Below are 18306 nucleotides of genomic sequence, written 5' to 3' on the forward strand. Positions count from 1 at the left end.
ATCTGTTTGAGTCAAGGGCTATGCAGTGGTTCTCAAACCTCTCCTCATAAACCCAAGACGTTGCAGTTGTTGTAGCCCTGAATTAGCTTACCTGGCTCACCTATTCAAGAGCTTGATAATGAGTTGACAAGTAAAATCGTGTGTGCTAGCGCTGGAATAGCTCAAATACATAGAATGGATGGAGGTCCCACAGGAAAGGTTTGAGAACCACCTGTATAGAGGAAGCACTGTGTCAAGAACTGGCTTGTGCACAGTAAAGGAATGGGTCTCACAGTGTCTTTTGGGTACATAAGAGGTCTGTAGACCTATAGACTGTGTTTAATGGAAGATGAGCAAAGAGGAGAGCTGATGCCCATATTAAAGCAGACACATATTTGGTAAATATGCCCATCAGCTTCATTCAAGGTGTAGCAATACAATCATTGACTAAATAATATTACAAACATGTTTTTTTCCATTTTCACAAGTGTAGAATTGCTAAAAATTGTAGTATGCTGTAACAACTCATGAGGAATCTAGTTTGAAAATCACTTAATGGGTATTGGCTAGCGGTGTGAAGGAGCCATTACCGATGGGCTCAAGGACTGTTAGGGCAGATCTTGTAACAAAATAGTGAATCAAATTAACCACAAATGTTTATTAGCATTCACCTAAAGCAGTTACAAGAAATCTTGCGAGGGTACACAAAATCCACAGATTCGATTTGTTAAGCTAGTGGAATGCCCTTCATCCCTCCCCTACCGAGCCTTTTCCATCAACAATGTACAACCAGCTCACAACAGAGGGACTAAACCACAGTTGGAGGGGGGTTTGGGATAGGCTGGTGGAACAAGCTTGATCGAACAAACGTTAAACGCAGCGATCAGGCTGGTTCCACCAGGCTAGGGTTGGGAGAGAGAGAATGGGAAAAAGGAGTGTATTTGTACATCAGGAATGGGAAGAGACCATATGAGAACAACACAGGGGGAAGAGATGGCGTGATCAGATCTACCACCACAGCTGTAATTGACTCTTACAAACCAGAACAAGGCAAACGGCAGCAGTAGCACCAAGACGAGCGCCGGGCGACAACTGCACCGGGCACTCACAGGGTACCGCAACACCCCCGCCAGCCACTGCACTGCCACCTCACCATCAGCACTGCATCGCACCTTAACAGCTAACCAGCAATACTCAACTGCTACACAACTGCGCCTAATGCACAAAAGATAACAAGAGGAGGAGGGTTAGAATTCACAGGAAAGCAAACTTAGAACAGAGAAACGGCAAGAAAAAAAATGATCTAGTAGACGTTAGGCAAAAAACAAAAACAAAACACTGCTAGGCAGGTTAACCAATTACATAACACATGACATTTGATACAATATTGGATTATTATTGTTCCTTCTCTCTTCATGTTACTGCTTTTGCTTAGAAAATAATGGAAAATATTTAGGGGCTATTCACTCTCCCTTTGCTAAAAATCAACTCTGCAAAAAAACAAAACAAAAAAACACTGTTAACTCAAAAAACAGAATCTGTCTGTAGAGAATAAAAGACTACTAAATACAGAGAAAAGCTGTAGCTACTTCACCATAAAATGTTTTATTAACAAGATCAAATCAAAATGCAACAAACCAGCACTAACAATAAGACAAAATCCAGTATTCACCTCACAAAACCTTTAAACGTGTCCTCTACTCTAGTCATGGTAGTTACATCGCCTTGGTAATTATATAGTAGAGTCTTTCTGGGCAACTGAAACCAAATAAATCATTTTAGACCAAGTCACAATAACCTTTTGGTCAGTATTCTGTGGGGCATAGAGGGGTGTCCACTGGCAGACTTATGATCTGGTTGGCGTCCGCAGAGAAGAAGTCTCCATCGTATCTCACCTGGAAAAAAAAGACAAGCTGTGTTGGTGGCGGTCAAATGATACGCTGCTAGTTTGAGAACAGTTTGATTGTCTAGTCGTGTCAATCTAAAGTCAAATGTACAGATCGACCATTCCATCCAGGACTTGTCGGTTTGTTTTTAAAATGGCGATTTAACATGTCAATTGTCCATGTTACAGAACTGACCCTTTCCCCTGTGGGCAGGAAATAAGTTCTTTACAGCGTCAGTCGTCTTCACACTCCAAGGGCCCCCAACCCAAAGCTACCTCTCAATATCACAATTGTTTGCTTATTTTTACTCAGGCATTTATTGGACAACAAACCTTGGGGTCCTCCCTCCTTCACCAGTGAGACCACAGACACAGCGGTACAGCCAGCAGAATTCTGTCTGTGGTCCTGTGAAAGTTCCGTACCTCACCACCACCTCACACCTCACCAACTGACAGCACGGACCACGCGTCGCCATTGACGACCTGCTCCATAGCAACCGCCATCGCACCCACCAACTCAGCAACAGGCAGGTCACATGGGCGGGTCGCGTCACACCACACTAACTGCTCTCACACTGCCATCTCTGCCACACCCCCACCTCTCTGTTTGACAAGAGGACCGCAGCTTGGAGGAGAGAATTCCACATTTAGGTAAACGAATGTTTGATTTTAGCACCCCGCCATAAATATAGCATCTTAAAAATAATAGGCCCATTTTATAAATATTGTAAACAATTTTACCCTACTTTACTTCTGACCTTCCATGTAGATAAAATCCTAATGTTGGCTGATGTGTCAGTTTGGTTGGATGTAAAAACATTGGAAGACACCCACACACTTGAATAAAAGCATTCAAGTGTACAGATATCCAGATTTATTTCCTGACTTGACTTTTGTACCCTGCAACTGCATGTTACTCGATGTGTGCACTACTTTCTGAACTGGTTCTAAAACCTAGTTTACAATGGTAGTTTCCCCGGCAACAACCCAGGGTCAGGATTCTGCAGTCTTGACTGGTACGCTGCAACGCTGGTGACTAAACAAGACTAAAGTGTCACACTCAATATCAGACTGTCAAGGCTGCAGAACACTGTCCAACTGCATTTGAATTTAAACCTACTCTGTAGTCTCTCCTACACGAACTAAACTATCCTTACATATATGTGATGGTCACACCCCTTCTCCCCTTCCTTGTGTACCGTTTTAATGGCTCCGGGTTGGAGCTGTTGTTACTAAGAGTCGGTTCCGTTGTCCTCGGGGGACTTGGGCCTGCTCTTGGACCGCGACCTGGATTTGGAGCCTCTGTTGGAAGCCGGGCTGCGGGACCTGGAAGCACCACGGGACCTCGACCGAGATGGGGACTTGCTCTTGCGGGGTGTGCGGGACTTGGAACGGGATCTAGAGTAGGAACGAGACCGGGAGCGGCTGTAGTCACGGCCACGGGAGCGGCTCCTGCTCCGGGAACGACTGCGTCTGCGCCGACGGGGGCTGGCCGAACGACTGAGGGGGAAGAGGAGAAACATGGAGAAATCTTTACCCAGAGAAATTAACAGCAACGCAGGTTAAACAAGTCCCTGTCCTTTTGCTAGACTAATTGGAGATTTGCAACTCACAAACTCAACTGAAAACATGGTACCTAGCTCTCTACAAAAAGTAAACAAACTACTTCGCCAGACAAAAACCCATGCAAATGCTTAACTTGCCAACCAGTTAGCTTAGGTTTAAAGTAGAAGACCGGTGAAAAAAATTGCAATTTCAAAAAACTCCTACCCAAATAACGTGGACTCATCTTATAGTTTTATTTGTGGCCAACTCATTAAAAAAAATCGAAAACCCCACCTCAAAATTTTATCTCGTTTGAGATGGCAATTTCCTCAGAGGATGATGTCATCCTGAGGATTAGTTTACCAATCAGCCGTCTACTTGCATTCATATTTTTAACAGCGGTATGTGCCCACACTATTTGGTTGGTGTACCCCCACACCACTTAAACACAGGAAGGTTACTTTAACATACTATCAAACTTCAGTTAAAAAGCAGTTCTCAACTGTTAGCAGCCAATAGCCAGGTAACGGCACACAAGCGGCACACCACACCTGCATTGCTTGCTGTTTGTGGTTTTAGGAAGGGCTTTATAAATACATTTGATTTGACATTTCAGCAACAAAAAACCCAGGTCGAAATGTATTGTTTACGAGGTTTAATGCTTAATTAAATAATTTGGTAATGACTCAAATTGCAATCATCCTATTTTAATTGCCAGTAAGAAACTGCTAGCCATTGGCTGCTAACAGCAGAGAACTGGTAGCTAAATAACAAGCACCAACAGGGCCGATCGCCCTCTAGTGGCGAAAGTTAGAACATCCGAAATTGCAGTCAGGATTTTTTTTAATTTTCGAGACTACCGTTACGTAACTCAAAATAAACTTAGCACAGTATGATAAATGCAGGAGATCACAAAATTTATAAAAATGCTGGAAGTGAATGCTGTAATTAAACAATTAACTATGCAAAAGAGAAAAACCCGTGTGCATTAAGGAAATAGACACCTGGCTCAAATGCCATCTCTAATAAGCGCCTGTTGTGTTCAGTGATTTAAGCAAATGAACGAATGGGCCACTAATTTAAGTTTTACGGCACTTAATTACCATTAGTTTTTATGGAAAATTACTTCAAATATTTCATAGAAATGTGGAAACACGATTAAGTTTAAGTGCAATTATATTCTCTGAAAATATCTTATTATAATGATTCATGAAGATGTTATTCACTAGGGTTAATATTTTAATAAGATAATTCAATTCAATCAGAAACATTTGTAATTTTGGGTATTACATTTTGTCAACAAAAGATGATGCTTTGACTGAACTTGGCCAGTTACGTCATCGTTGCTGTAGTTTTCAACAATTGCTAGTTACGATGTTTTATTCAAACTGAACCAAAAACTTACCTCCTGCTCCTGCGACCATAGCCTCCGTGCCTCCTTGGAGGTCCACCGCCGCCTCGGCGCCCGAAGTGAGAGTCTGGTGGACGGCCATAGCGCGCCATCTGGACTCGCAGTTCCCGCCCGTCAAGCAAGGCCCCGTCCATCGCGTCCATCGCGTCTTCAGCGTCGCGGTTATCGTGGAACCGCACGAAAGCGAACCCGCGGCTCTCCTTGGTGTACCGATCGCGGGGGATGTACACGTCTCCCACCCGGCCGTACTTCTCGAAAACTCGTCGTAGTGTCTCAGGAGAAGTTCGGTAGGTGAGATTGTCCACTTTGAGCGAGGTCATACCCTCGACATCGGGCGGGGGCCTTCCGTAGCTCATCTTTGCTCCTCAATATGAAACAGCCAGACGATTACAAATCGAAAACAGACTATTCGGGACTTGTTTTCCGATGAAAATCGTTATTTTTGGTAAAATTCGATGTTGTTTTGCCGATTTCCAGGCCTACCTCACACACGTTCTCTCAACTCCTTGCACGTGAAATGGCGGCGCCAGAGCTTCCTTGTTCTGTGTGGGCGGGTTCAGAACTCCTCCCGGTGCCCTACAGTGCCCCATAGAGGACTGGAGTAGTACAACATTTAACGCTCACTGATCATGTCAAGGTGGAAACAGCAACATTGTTCAAGTGTATTTTACGCCTGCTACATTAGGTTATACAAAAGCATACCGTTTGTACATTATAGGCTGCAACGCTGTAGCCATCTAGCCTACGTGGTATGTTATCAGTTTCTCATATTATTTTATCACTGTTCAGTTCAGATACAAGTCTATACTTGCCAAATTGCCTATCAATAATGATGCGTGTAGCCTAAATTGATTGTCTATTTCTGTCCAAATTTCAAAGACACATTTCATTTTATATATATAATTACGCATCTCTGCATGTCGTTGTAACAGTCACTATACATTGCATTATTAAGCCAGCATCTGCTGCAGCATTGCAGTGATTCGTTCCCACATTTGGGAAGGTCACGTTATAGCGAACCGGGAGCTGCCTGCCTGCTGATATTGTACTGCGCAAAACCCATAGTCCGGATTTGTGCCTGACGTCATGGGTAGCCACCATTAGATTCGTTCTTTGACAATTGGAGCACGGAGAGTCCAAGCAAAGATAGCCATCAGCATCCCCGCACGGCCTTAGAAACGGGAGAGAACAAACAGAAAAGATGTCGAGTGGACCGTTATACGGCGCTACATAGGGAGACACCTCGTTTTCCTCCTCAAAGCGGCCCCCGAAAAGCGCTGCAGTGGAGAGGAGAATGCGTCGCTAAGTGAAAGGATACATAGCGTTGCTGTTAAAGGGACGCAATTGTTGCTTTTCTGCCTCTAAACAAACAGTGACAGCCCCACGGGGCTTTGGATAAAGCAATAACAACAACTAATCCCCAGAACGAGCACAACAACTAGGCTACGGCTGCTAACGGCAGGGAACCAAGGACATAAACCAAGAATAACAATGGAAACGGCAGCAGGAACTGGTTTAAGTTAAAGACAATAGAGATTTTTGAGAATAGCGAATGTTTTCTTGATATGTACGTTAATTTGAGCTTTTATATTCTGTGGAAATGGGAGCTTTGACCAGCAGACAAAATGCAGGAGTGGAAGAGGTCGATATACCGTCCAACTCGGTGTACCGCTATCCACCGAAATCTGGTAAGTGGTGCCTGTGCCTCATTGGCGACAGCACACTCATGAATAGGAGCGAACCTAGCCTGGAAACGCCACATTGAATTCTATGTCAGGCATAAATGAGTTTATCAGGATAGTTTCCTGTCATGTGCTGTACAAGCCAGAATGTTGAACATAATTATATTTTAAAGGCCCTTTGCAGTCAAAAAATTGATTTTTCCCGTGTTTTATATATATTTCCATAATGAGGTAGGAATAATACTGTGGAATTGTGAACATGATGATATACCTTTTTTGGTGTAAGAGCTGTTTGAAAATACCGCCTGAAATGTCAACCTTTTTTGGTGGGGTGGAGTTTTGGCCTTCCATTCTTATAATCACCATGTGTTAAATTCACTAATAGACCAATAAGAAAGAGAGTTCCAAACTTCTCTGCCAATAATATCTAATTTTCAGTTTTCCCCTCTCAGACCACTCCCCAAATTCTTGCTTGAGAAATTGCTCTTGCCAAGAAGCTATTTTTGTTTGTTTTTGACCATTTTAGTTGAGACCAATCACAGTAAGTTACTTAATTGTTACCCAGACAATATTTGATATTAAAGTGTCCACTTACATTTTTCAAATGACCGATTTTTAAAATCTGTTTATTTAAGGCCCTGTAAATCGAACCCTGCCCTTATGCTAGGTATAAGATACAACATGAGTGGTAACGGATGTGTGTGTGGAGGAGGGTTGATATCCAAGGACACAGAGACAGCCAGTGTAACCAGACTCCCTGTCTGCCATTCTACTGCATCTGAATCTCTGGCTGCAGGTCCTTAGATTATGTAGAGGAGTATGTCTGGCTGCAGGTCCTTAGATTATGTAGAGGAGTATGTCTGGCTGCAGGTCCTTAGATTATGTAGAGGAGTATGTCTGGCTGCAGGTCCTTAGATTATGTAGAGGAGTATGTCTGGCTGCAGGTCCTTAGATTATGTAGAGGAGTATGTCTGGCTGCAGGTCCTTAGATTATGTAGAGGAGTATGTCTGGCTGCAGGTCCTTTAGATTATGTAGAGGAGTATGTCTGGCTGCAGGTCCTTAGATTATGTCTCCCTTTGTCTCTGGTTAAGTCCAAAAATGGCACCCTTCTTAACTGTGCTACTTCTGACCAGGGCCCATCGTTCACTATGGGTATAGGGTACCATTCCAGACTCAAACCCTGTTTCTGCAAAGGGAAGGATCACTGCCGCTACCTCGCTCTCCAACCAAGGTGCATAAATGTAAGCGCAAACTGAAGAAGAGAGGCTATTCAGCAACACTTGGAGGACAATGAAATGAAGTAAATAAACATCTTTATTGCTAATACCCATCCTCCCAAATGACCTGCATTCAGTTTGGATTCTCATAGGCATACTTTCACCCAGCGGTGAAAATTTGGTTTTAGAAGTTTACCCGACCGCTTGGAGGAATCAACATGGTCCTAAAGCTCACCGTTGCCCTATTTGTATCACATTCCAATGATAAAACTGGGGGGGACAAAAATGCTATTTTAGAATTTGGGGGGGGGGGGGGAGACATGTCCCCTTGTTCCCAGTGAAAGTTGCGCCCCTGCGTTCACTTATCCAGTCATGACCGATCAGTCATTGCATTTAAGAAGAGAGAATTGTTTTTTTTAGAATAAGACTGTGTTAGCATGCTGAGCTAAAGCGTATGAATTAGCCTAGGGAGCTAACACAAGCCTTAAGGTGTGAGACAAGGTCACTTGAGCGTTGTTTACTGAACCACTTCCATCACCGTTATTGAGTAGCTATGGCCTGGCCTGGGATCTCTACTTGGATTGCTCAGCCTCAGCTTTGTGTGTGTGTGTCTGTGCAGAAATACACACAGTGGGCATTCAAGGGCAGTTGATAGGCTTACAATCCCTACAGCTGATTATAATTTGAATGGTATCTGGCTGTCTGCGTTTCTATGACCCTTTCAAAACATACATTCTAATTATTTCTCCACCAGGCAGTGTCACAAAAAAAGGTGTTTTGTTCCTGATCAGAATCGTCTATTTATTGAAATCTTACCTTTATTTAGTCAGTTAAGAACAAATTCTTATTTTCAATGACGGCCTAGGAACAGTGGGTTGTTCCGGGGCAGAATGACAGATTTGTACCTTGTCAGCTCGGGGGTTTGAACTTGCAACCTTTCAATTGCTAGTCCAACACTCTAACCACTAGGCTACCCTGCTGCCCCAATTTCTGAGTTGAAAAACACAAAGTGTTTGAAATCTTACAAGCACTGCTTTTGGGGTGGAAACAGCCGGAACAGCTACGTTGATTCAGATCAGCCAACCCTAGTCTGCTGTTTACCAGACATTACTTTACTGTGTAACCACAGATCTAGGATCAGTTACATTACCACAAACCGTAATTTAGCAAATAGGGGGATAAAGACATTTCTGATATAAAATCAGTGCTTAGAGGCAATGTCTACTGTACCTATCCCCTATCTGTTTCTCTCCCTATTGGCTAAAATTAGAACCAGGGTTGGAACACCTTGTCCTAGCTCGGTGAGCTCCTTTAACTGTCCTCTGTTCAAGTAAAAGGGGAGAAACCTATTTGGGCTATAGTGTCTGTATTGGGATCAGGTTTGCTCACTCCCTCTTCTTGTTCCCCACAGGAAGCTACTTTGCCAACCACTTCATCATGGGCGGGGAGAAGTTTGACTCCACCCACCCCGAGGGATACCTGTTCGGAGAGAACACCGACCTCAACTTCCTGGGAATCAGACCAGTGGCGGTACTGATTCTCACACTAAGCTACACTACACTAAACCTGGGTTCAAATATGATGTACTATTTAAGGTATTTAAATTACTTTCAAAGACATTTGGAAGTAAGTATTCAGATATTTTTTATTTTAAAAGGCAAGTTGTTGAATATTGGAATGTATTTAGAAATACACTTGGCAAGCATTTGAAAATACTCACATACACTCCCATGACATCTTTCTCTCTCTGTGTCTTGCGCTCTCTACATTTTAGTCATTTAGTAGAACCTTTTATCCAGAGTGACTTACAGTAAGTAGTGAGTGCATACATTTTTGTACTGGTCTCCCGTGAGAATCAAACCCACAACCCTGGCATTGCGAGCATCATGCTCTACCAACTGAGCCACACAGGATATCTCTCTGTCTCTCTCTTTCTCTCTGTCTCTCTCAAATTCCGTTATATAAGTCATCCTGCCCTCTCTAAGCAGATGGCAATGTAGAGCCACATCTCTCTTCCCCACTCACTACATCTCTCTCCTCTCTCCCGGAGTTGTTAACTGTGATCTGCAGCACAGGTCTAGTGTATTTCAGATGAAATTGACCCCTACTCTGGATTTGTACAGCTGTGTGTGTGTGTGTGCGTGCGACTGGAAGTACACAAGCCTGTGATGTTGGGGATTTAGACAGCAGCTTACTGCAGTAATTATGGTTGGAAAAGGAGAGTATATTACTGGAAACTTTTAAAGTTTACCAGTAACCTACCAGAATTCAATCTTTCTTTTAAGGATTTGAAGTAATCTCACAAGACATGTAGTGGCCTTTTTGGGTATTTTAGATTATCACAGGTGTCTGTAATTATCTCTGGCCCTCTGTGTGACCTTATCACATGTCAATAATATCACACCATTAAATAAGATGATTTAAAAATAAACAAATAGTATGACAAAGTTTTAAAGCATTATCTTAAATATTAACCACAAAGTTAAATAATACCATTGGTGTTTAATATGAGCATTTCAGCATAATATCATTTTTTAGGCACTTTTATTTATTTGACTAAAACAATATGTATTTGTTATCAATGTTTTGTGGTCAAACTGGTGGCAGTGGTGAAGAAAAGTCAATAATTGGAGGAGTTGAAGAGTTCATTGAAAATAATGCCGTTGTTGATTAGATGTTTTTGTTCATTAATTAGGCTATTTTCTCTTGAACCATATGGTCTATCTACTAGAAAGTCATGGAAATATTATATTATTGACATACAGTTGAATAATATTGACATACAGTTGAAGTCTGAAGTTTACATACACCTTAGCCAAATACATTTAAACTCAGTTTTTCACAGTTCCTGACATTTAATCCTAGTAAAAATTCCCTGTCAGTTAGGATCACCACTTTATTTTAAGAATGTGAAATGTCAGAATAATAGTAGAGAGAATGAGTTATTTAAGCTTTTATTTCTTTCATCACATTCCCAGTGGGTCAGAAGTTTACATACACTCAATTGGTATTTGGTAGCATTGCCTTTAAATTGTCAAACGTTTCGGGTAGCCTTCCACAAGCTACCCACAATAAGTTGGGTAATTTTGGCTCATTCCATCTGACAGAGGTTTGTAGGTCTCCTTACTCGATATATATATATATATATATGTATATGTATATGTATATATAGCACTCACATCCGTAGCCATGAAGTGCTTTGAAAGGTTGGTAATGGCTCACATCAACACCATTATCCCAGAAACCCTAGACCCACTCCAATTTGCATACCACCCAAATAGATCAACAGATGATGCAATCTCTATTGCACTCCACACTGCCTTTTTCCACCTGGACAAAAGGAACACTTATGTGAGAATGCTATTCATTGACTACAGCTCAGCATTCAACACCATAGTGCCCTCAAAGCTCATTACTAAGCTAAGGATCCTAGGACTAAACACCTCCCTCTGCAACTGGATCCTGGACTTCCTGACGGGCTGCCCCCAGGTGGTGAGGGTAGGTAACAACACATCTGCCACGCTGATCCTCAACACTGGAGCTCCCCAGGGGTGCATGCTCAGTTCCCTCCTGTACTCCCTGTTCACCCACGACTGCATGGCCTGGCACGACTCCAACACCATCATTAAGTTTGCAGACGACACAACAGTGGTAGGCCTGATCACCGACAATGACGAGACAGCCTATAGGGTGGAGGTCAGAGACCTGGCCGGGTGGTTCCAGAATAACAACCTATCCCTCAACGTAACCAAGACAAAGGAGATGATTGTGGACTACAGGAAAAGGAGGACCGAGCACGGCCCCTTTCTCATCTATGGGGCTGTTGTGGAGCAGGTTGAGAGCTTCAAGTTCCTTTGTATCAACAACAAACTATAATGGTCCAAACACACCTAGACAGTCGTGAAGAGGGCACAACAAAGCCTATTCCCCCTCAGGAAAATAAAAAGATTTGTCATGGGTCCTGAGATCCTCAAAAAGTTCTACAGCTGCAACATCGAGAGCATGGTTGCATCACTGTCTGGTATGGCAATTGCTCGACCTCTGACCGCAAGGCACTACAGAGGGTAGTGCGTACGGCCCAGTACATCACTGGGGCCAAGCTGCCTGCCTTCCAGGACCTCTATACCAGGCGGTGTCAGAGGAAGGCCCTAAAAATGTTCAAAGACCCCAGCCACCCCAGTCATAGACTGTTCTCTCTACTACCGTATGGCAAGCGGTACCGGAGTGCCAAGTCTAGGACAAAAAGGCTTCTCAACAGTTTTTACCCCCAAGCCAAAAGAGTCCTGAACAGGTAATCAAATGGCTACCCGGACTATTTGCATTGTGTGCACCACTCCAACCCCCCCTAACCTCTCTTTTACGCTGCTGCTACTCTCTGTTTATCATATATGCATAGTCACTTTAACTATACATTCATGTACAGTCGTGGCCAAAAGTTTTGAGAATCACACAAATATTAATTTCCACAAAGTTTGCTGCTTCATTGTGATATTTTTGTCAGATGTTACTATGGAATACTGAAGTATAATTACAAGCGTTTCATAAGTGTCAAAGGCTTTTATTGACAATTACATCAAGTTGATGCAAAGAGTCAATATTTGCAGTGTTGACCCTTCTTTTTCAAGACCTCTGCAATCTGCCCTGACATGCTGTCAATTAACTTCTGGGCCACATCCTGACTTATGGCAGCCCATTCTTGCATAATAAATGCTTGGAGTTTGTCAGAATTTGTGTGTTTTTGTTTGTCCACCCGCCTCTTGAGGATTGACCACAAGTTCTCAATGGGATTAAGGTCTGGGGAGTTTCCTGGCCTTGGACCCAAAATATTGATGTTTTGTTCCCAGAGCCACTTAGTTATCACTTTTTTTCCTAATGGCAAGGTGCTCCATCATGCTGGAAAAGGCATTGTTCGTCACCAAACTGTTCCTGGATGGTTGGGAGAAGTTGCTCTCGGAGGATGTGTTGGTACCATTCTTTATTCATGGCTGTGTTCTTAGGCAAAATTGAGTGAGCCCACTCCCTTGGCAGAGAAGAAGCCCCACACATGAATGGTCTCAGGATGCTTTACTGTTGGCATGACACCGGACTGATGGTAGCGCTCAACTTGTCTTCTCCGGACAAGCTTTTTTCCGGATGCCCCAAACAATCGGAAAGGAGATTCGTCAGAGAAAATGACTTTACCCCAGTCCTCAGCAGTCCAATCCCTATACCTTTTGCAGAATATCAATCTGTCCCTGATGTTTTTCCTGGAGAGAAGTGGTTTCTTTGCTGCCCTTCTTGACACCAGGCCATCCTCCAAAAGTCTTTGCCTCACTGTGCGTGCAGATGCACTCACACCTGCCTGATGCCATTCCTGAGCAAGCTCTGTACTGGTGGTGCTTCGATCCCGCAGCTGAATCAACTTTAGGAGACAGTCCTGGCTCTTGCTGGACTTTCTTGGGTGCCCTGAAGCCTTCTTCACAATAATTGAACCACTCTCCTTGAAGTTCTTGATGATCCGATAAATGGTTGATTTTAGGTGCAATCATACTGGCAACAATATCCTTGCCTCTGAAGCACTTTTTGTGCAATGCAATGGTGACGGCACGTGTTTCCTTGCAGGTAACCATGGTTGACAGAGGAAGAACAATGATTCCAAGCACCACCCTCCTTTTGAAGCTTCCAATCTGTTATTCAAACTCAATCAGCATGACAGAGTGATCTCCAGCCTTGTCCTCGTCAACACTCACACCTGTGTTAACGAGAGAATCACTGACATGATGTTAGCTGGTCCTTTTGTGGCAGGACTGAAATGCAGTGGAATTTTTTGGGGGGGATTCAGTTAATTTGCATGGCAAAGAGGGACTTTGCAATTAATTGCAATTCATCTGATCACTCTTCATAGCATTCTGGAGTATATGCAAATTGCCATCATACAAACTGAGGCAGCAGACTTTGTGAAAATTAATATTTGTGTCATTCTCAACTTTTGGCCACGACTGTACATACTACCTCAATTGGGCCGACCAACCAGTGCTCCCGCACATTGGCTAACCGGGCTATCTGCATTGTGTCCCACCACCCGCCAACCCCTCTTTTACGCTACTGCTACTCTCTGTTCATCATATATGCATAGTCACTTTAACCATATCTACATGCTACCTCAATCAGCCTGACTAACCGGTGTCTGTATATAGCCTCGCTACTGTATATAGCCTGTCTTTTTTTACTGTTGTTTTATTTCTTTATTTACCTATTGTTCACCTAACACCTTTTTTGCACTATTGGTTAGAGCCTGTAAGTAAGCATTTCACTGTAAGGTGAAGGTGAAGAATACTTTATGTATTCGGCACACGTGACAAACTTTGATTTGATTTGAAGGTCCTTTGCTGTTGTCCTGGGATTGATTTGCACTTTTCCCACCAAAGTAGGTTAATCTCTAGGAGACAGAACGCATCTCCTTCCTGAGCTGTATGACGGCTGCGTGGTCCCATGGTGTTTATACTTGCGTACTATTGTTTGTACAGATGAACGTGGTACCTTCAGGCGTTTGGACATTGCTCCCAAGGATCAACCAGACTTGTGGAGGTCTACAATTATTGGCAGATTACATTTGATTTTCCAATGATGTAAAGCAAAGGGGCACTGAGTTTGAAGGTAGGCCTTGAAATACATCCATAGCTAAACCTCCAATTGACTCAAATTATGTCAATTAGCCTATCAGAAGCTTCTAAAGCCATGACATTTTTTTTGAATTTTCCAAGCTGTTTAAAGGCACAACTTGGTGTATGTACATTTCTGACCCACTGGAATAGTGATACTGTGAATTATAAGTGAAACAATCTTTCTGTAAACAATTGTTGGAAAAATTACTTGTGTCAAGCACAAAGTAGACGTCCTAACCGACTTGCCGAAACTATAGTTTGTTAACAAGAAATTTGTGGAGTGGTTAAAAAACTAGATGTAATGCCTCCAACCTTAGTGTATGTAAACTTCCGACTTTAACTGTACATACATTTTTTTTACTATATATTCATACTTTTAAAAAAAGTTATTGAAGTATAAATTACCAAATTTATAATAGATTGTCACACATTTTCTGATAATTACTGAAGATTCCGGTAACTTTGGTAGATGACTGGTAGCTTTGCAACCCTACCTGTAAAACAGAGTCACATTAAGACTATAGAGAGAAAGAGGTGTGTGTGTGTGTGTGTGTGTGCTTGCATGTTCAGATCTCATAGCAGAACTCTACTGGAGTGTGTTTTTTTAATGTGTCGGTATTCCGTATTTTAACAGCAGGACCCTTTCCTGGAAACCACACACACACACACACACACACACACACACACACACACACACACACACACACACACACACACACACCTCCCCCCAGAAGAGCGGTGTAGAGGTATCCAACCACATCCTCCCTCCCTACTGGATGGCATGTTCCATAGAGGTTCTTCTATACACATTTTACAGTACATTCAGTCATTTAGCAGACACTTATCCAGAATGACTTACAAAAAGTGCATTCGTCTAAAATAAGTAAACAACCGCAGATCAAGGTCACTAAACCTGTTTTCTAAAATGGCACGTTATCAGCCTGACTGTGCCAGGACGAATAAAGAAGTATAAACCACACCTTCAACATAATGCATTTGAGATAGTTTAATGCAGGAAAGGTTACAAGGTATGAATGTAGAATAATGTTATTCAGAATGAATTTGATGCAGGAATGCGGTTGGATGATTGTTAGATGGTTGTAGAAGGGAAGAGTCTTGAAAGGTGCCGTCAGAGATGGTGTTGTAAGACGAAGAGGAAAACTCAATGATGGTTGGTTGGTGGAGATTTATGGTTGGTGGAGATTTATGGTTGGTGGAGATTGATGGTTGGTGGAGGTTGATGGTTGGTGGAAGTTGATGGTTGGTGGAGGTTGATGGTTGGTGGAAGTTGATGGTTGGTGGAAGTTGATGATTGGTGGAGGATGATGGTTGATGGTTGGTGGAGGATGATGGTTGATGGTTGGTGGAGGATGATGGTTGGTGGAGGATGATGGTTGGTGGAGGATGATGGTTGGTGGAGGATGATGGTTGGTGGAGGATGATGGTTGGTGGAGGATGATGGTTGGTGGAGGATGATGGTTGATGGTTGGTGGAGGATGATGGTTGGTGGAGGATGATGGTTGGTGGAGGATGATGGTTGGTGGAGGATGATGGTTGGTGGAGGATGATGGTTGGTGGAGATTGATGGTTGGTGGAGATTGATGGTTGGTGGAGATTGATGGTTGGTGGAGATTGATGGTTGATGGAGGTTGATGGTTGATGGTTGGTGGAGGATGATGGTTGGTGGAGGATGATGGTTGGTGGAGGATGATGGTTGATGGTTGGTGGAGGATGATGGTTGGTGGAGGATGATGGTTGATTGTTGGTGGAGGATGATGTTTGGTGGAGCTTAATGGTTGGTGGAGGATGATGGTTGGGGAGGATGTTGCTTGGTCGTCGCATGGATCGGGAAGGACAGATGAAGTCTGAGTGTTGGGGTGGGAGTCCTGGTGGTCTCTGCTTCTCAGCACAGAGTTAATCCCCCTTATGGCCCCTGAAAAACAAGAAGGGAGGAAACAGGTGGTTGATGGATGACGGGTGGTGGAGGGATGAGAAAAACAACAACAGATTAGGATAACAGGATCTGGATACTATAGATGCAGTTACTTTACACAAACATCATAATGTCAGTTAAATAGTTAAGCGTTGGACATTTTGTATTTTTGACCCACTCAACTCTCTTCTTACACAGTCAGCAACAAACACATAGTACACCAGAGAAAGACACTCAGATTGTGCAAAGTCCAGTAATAAAAACTGGGAAAGAAAATGTATCTATTGTTTTAAGTGGGTGAAGTATCCAGGACAATGCTTTGTACTAACCCACCTGATTCAACTGATCAAGGGCTTGGTGATTAGTTGATCAGATCATGTGACACTTTTGTCATTGTTATTGATGTGACCTTTTGTGATTGGTTCCTTTACAGTTTCCCTATGCGGCCCCGCCTCCTCAGGAGCCAGTAAAGACGCTACGAAGCCTTATAAACATCCGTAAAGATACACTGAGACTCGTACGGTGAGTATCTCACACACAATTTACTTCTAGTTTATATCCCCTTCATTATTATTTTACTTATGCTTACAGATGTAAGATCTTAATTGCATCACCCTTTTGTTACTGAGAATTTTACTGTACAGTAGGAAATGCAAACTTGTAGTGTGTTTGAGGTTTAAAAGGCTTCTAAAGTTTGTAATTTCCACTTTTAAAATGTTAGACTTGATTTTCTCAAAGGAAAATGTATCAACCCCTACAAAAAAGATCCATTAACTATAATCCATATAATAATTCAGCATTCTTTAGGATTCTTTCCGTCCTGTCTCAAACCGTCTCAAATTAAAATCCTACATCTGTAGTCTGTTTTATTGCACTAGTCCAACATCTGAACTTCTCCCCCCAGAACCAAATAGCTGGCCGGAGGCTTTCACAAGCTTCGATTGTGGGTTGCCGAGTTTACCCCCTATACTGTTATTACATTATTGGAACGGTGTGTAGGTGACGCTACCTGTGTTTCTGCATGCTGGCAGGTGTAGTGAGGACCTGAAACTGCCAGGGGAGAACGTGGCAGGGAAAAGCAAAGCCTGTTACAACATAGAGTTCACCTTCGACGCTGACACACAGGTGGCCATCACCATCTACTATCAAGCTATAGAGGAGTTCCACAACGGAGTGCCTATGTAAGTGTGTGTGTGTGTGTGTGTGTGTGTGTGTGTGTGTGTGTGTACATGTTTATCTCTCCTAACTCTCTGCATCTCTCCTATAGCTACATTCCCCAGGACAGCTCTCTCCAGTCAGAGACGGTGCACTTTAAGAGAGGAGTCTGTCAGCAGTTCTGTCTGCCCTCCCACTCCATCAATCTGTCAGAGTGGGCCGATGAGGAGGTACGGTCTGTGTGTGTGTTTAGGCATATTACTAACAAAGTATGTGTGTTTTCAGTGTATAACCTCTCTTTCTCACCCGCTTTTCTCTCTTTTACACCAACCCCTCTGTCTCGCTCTCTCTCTTTTCCTCCACCCTCTCTCTCTCTCTCTTTTACACCAACCCCTCTGTCTCACTCTCTCTTTTCCTCCACCCTCTCTCTCTCTCTCTTTTACACCAACCCCTCTGTCTCGCTCTCTCTCTTTTCCTCCACCCTCTCTCTCTCTCTTTTACACCAACCCCTCTGTCTCGCTCTCTCTCTTTTCCTCCACCCTCTCTCTCTCTCTATCCCTCTTTCTAGTTGCTGTTTGACATGGATAAGGATGTGTTTCCCATGGTCGTTCAAGCGACAGTAGACGAGGGGGAAGATCACATGGGTCACTCCCATGTCCTCCTGGCCACCTTTGAGAAGGTAAGGAGCTTTAAGTCTGATGTGCTGTAAGATCGTAAGGAAAGTGTTACAACGTGTTGAAGTATGTTAACTTTTACTCATTAGGTATCTTAACGTTTGTCTGAAATGTTTTGAAATGTTTGACTCTTAAAAGTATCCCACTGGGCACAAACTGGTTGGATCAACGTTGTTTCCA

General features: G+C 43.1%; 2 protein-coding genes across 6 annotated transcripts in view; one reads left to right on the forward strand and one right to left on the reverse strand.

The window, feature by feature from the left end:
• Positions 1-278: 278 nt before the first annotated feature.
• Positions 279-5176, reverse strand: LOC139376961 (serine/arginine-rich splicing factor 2-like). 3 transcript variants are annotated; one of them, XR_011627976.1, is made up of 4 exons: positions 4815-5176; positions 3064-3364; positions 1778-1874; positions 623-1194 (listed from the first exon to the last, which is right to left on the reverse strand). XR_011627976.1 is itself a non-coding variant. In XM_071119988.1 (3 exons), the coding sequence occupies exons 1-2, from the start codon at positions 5174-5176 to the stop codon at positions 3097-3099; spliced, it is 630 nt and encodes a 209-aa protein (XP_070976089.1). In that variant the 3' UTR covers positions 279-1874; positions 3064-3096. The 3 variants fall into 3 exon arrangements, 1 of the variants encoding a protein (XP_070976089.1); XR_011627977.1 differs by having other exon boundaries at positions 1778-2489; XM_071119988.1 differs by having other exon boundaries at positions 279-1874.
• Positions 5177-5344: 168 nt separating this feature from the next.
• Positions 5345-18306, forward strand: part of LOC139376959 (E3 ubiquitin ligase Rnf157-like) — a 29697-nt gene continuing 16735 nt past the window's right edge. For all 3 annotated transcript variants that reach the window (XM_071119987.1, XM_071119986.1, XM_071119985.1), the window contains exons 1-6: positions 5345-6508; positions 9132-9250; positions 16731-16819; positions 17329-17478; positions 17565-17682; positions 18021-18131. In XM_071119987.1, coding sequence (XP_070976088.1) covers positions 6421-6508; positions 9132-9250; positions 16731-16819; positions 17329-17478; positions 17565-17682; positions 18021-18131 — 675 coding nt within the window. In that variant the 5' untranslated portion in view covers positions 5345-6420. The remainder of the gene's footprint in view (positions 6509-9131; positions 9251-16730; positions 16820-17328; positions 17479-17564; positions 17683-18020; positions 18132-18306) is intronic.

The sequence above is a fragment of the Oncorhynchus clarkii genome, chromosome 20, assembly GCF_045791955.1.
Source record: "Oncorhynchus clarkii lewisi isolate Uvic-CL-2024 chromosome 20, UVic_Ocla_1.0, whole genome shotgun sequence".
Lineage (NCBI taxonomy): Eukaryota > Metazoa > Chordata > Actinopteri > Salmoniformes > Salmonidae > Oncorhynchus > Oncorhynchus clarkii.

Bases quoted from the DNA above. Each gene is read 5' to 3' on its own strand.
- LOC139376961 (XM_071119988.1), bottom strand. From the start codon at position 5,176: ATGAGCTACGGAAGGCCCCCGCCCGATGTCGAGGGTATGACCTCGCTC. The intron at 3,365-4,814 runs GTAAGTTTTTGG...CTTCCCCCTCAG, and splicing joins TATGGTCGCAGGAGCAGGAG to TCGTTCGGCCAGCCCCCGTC.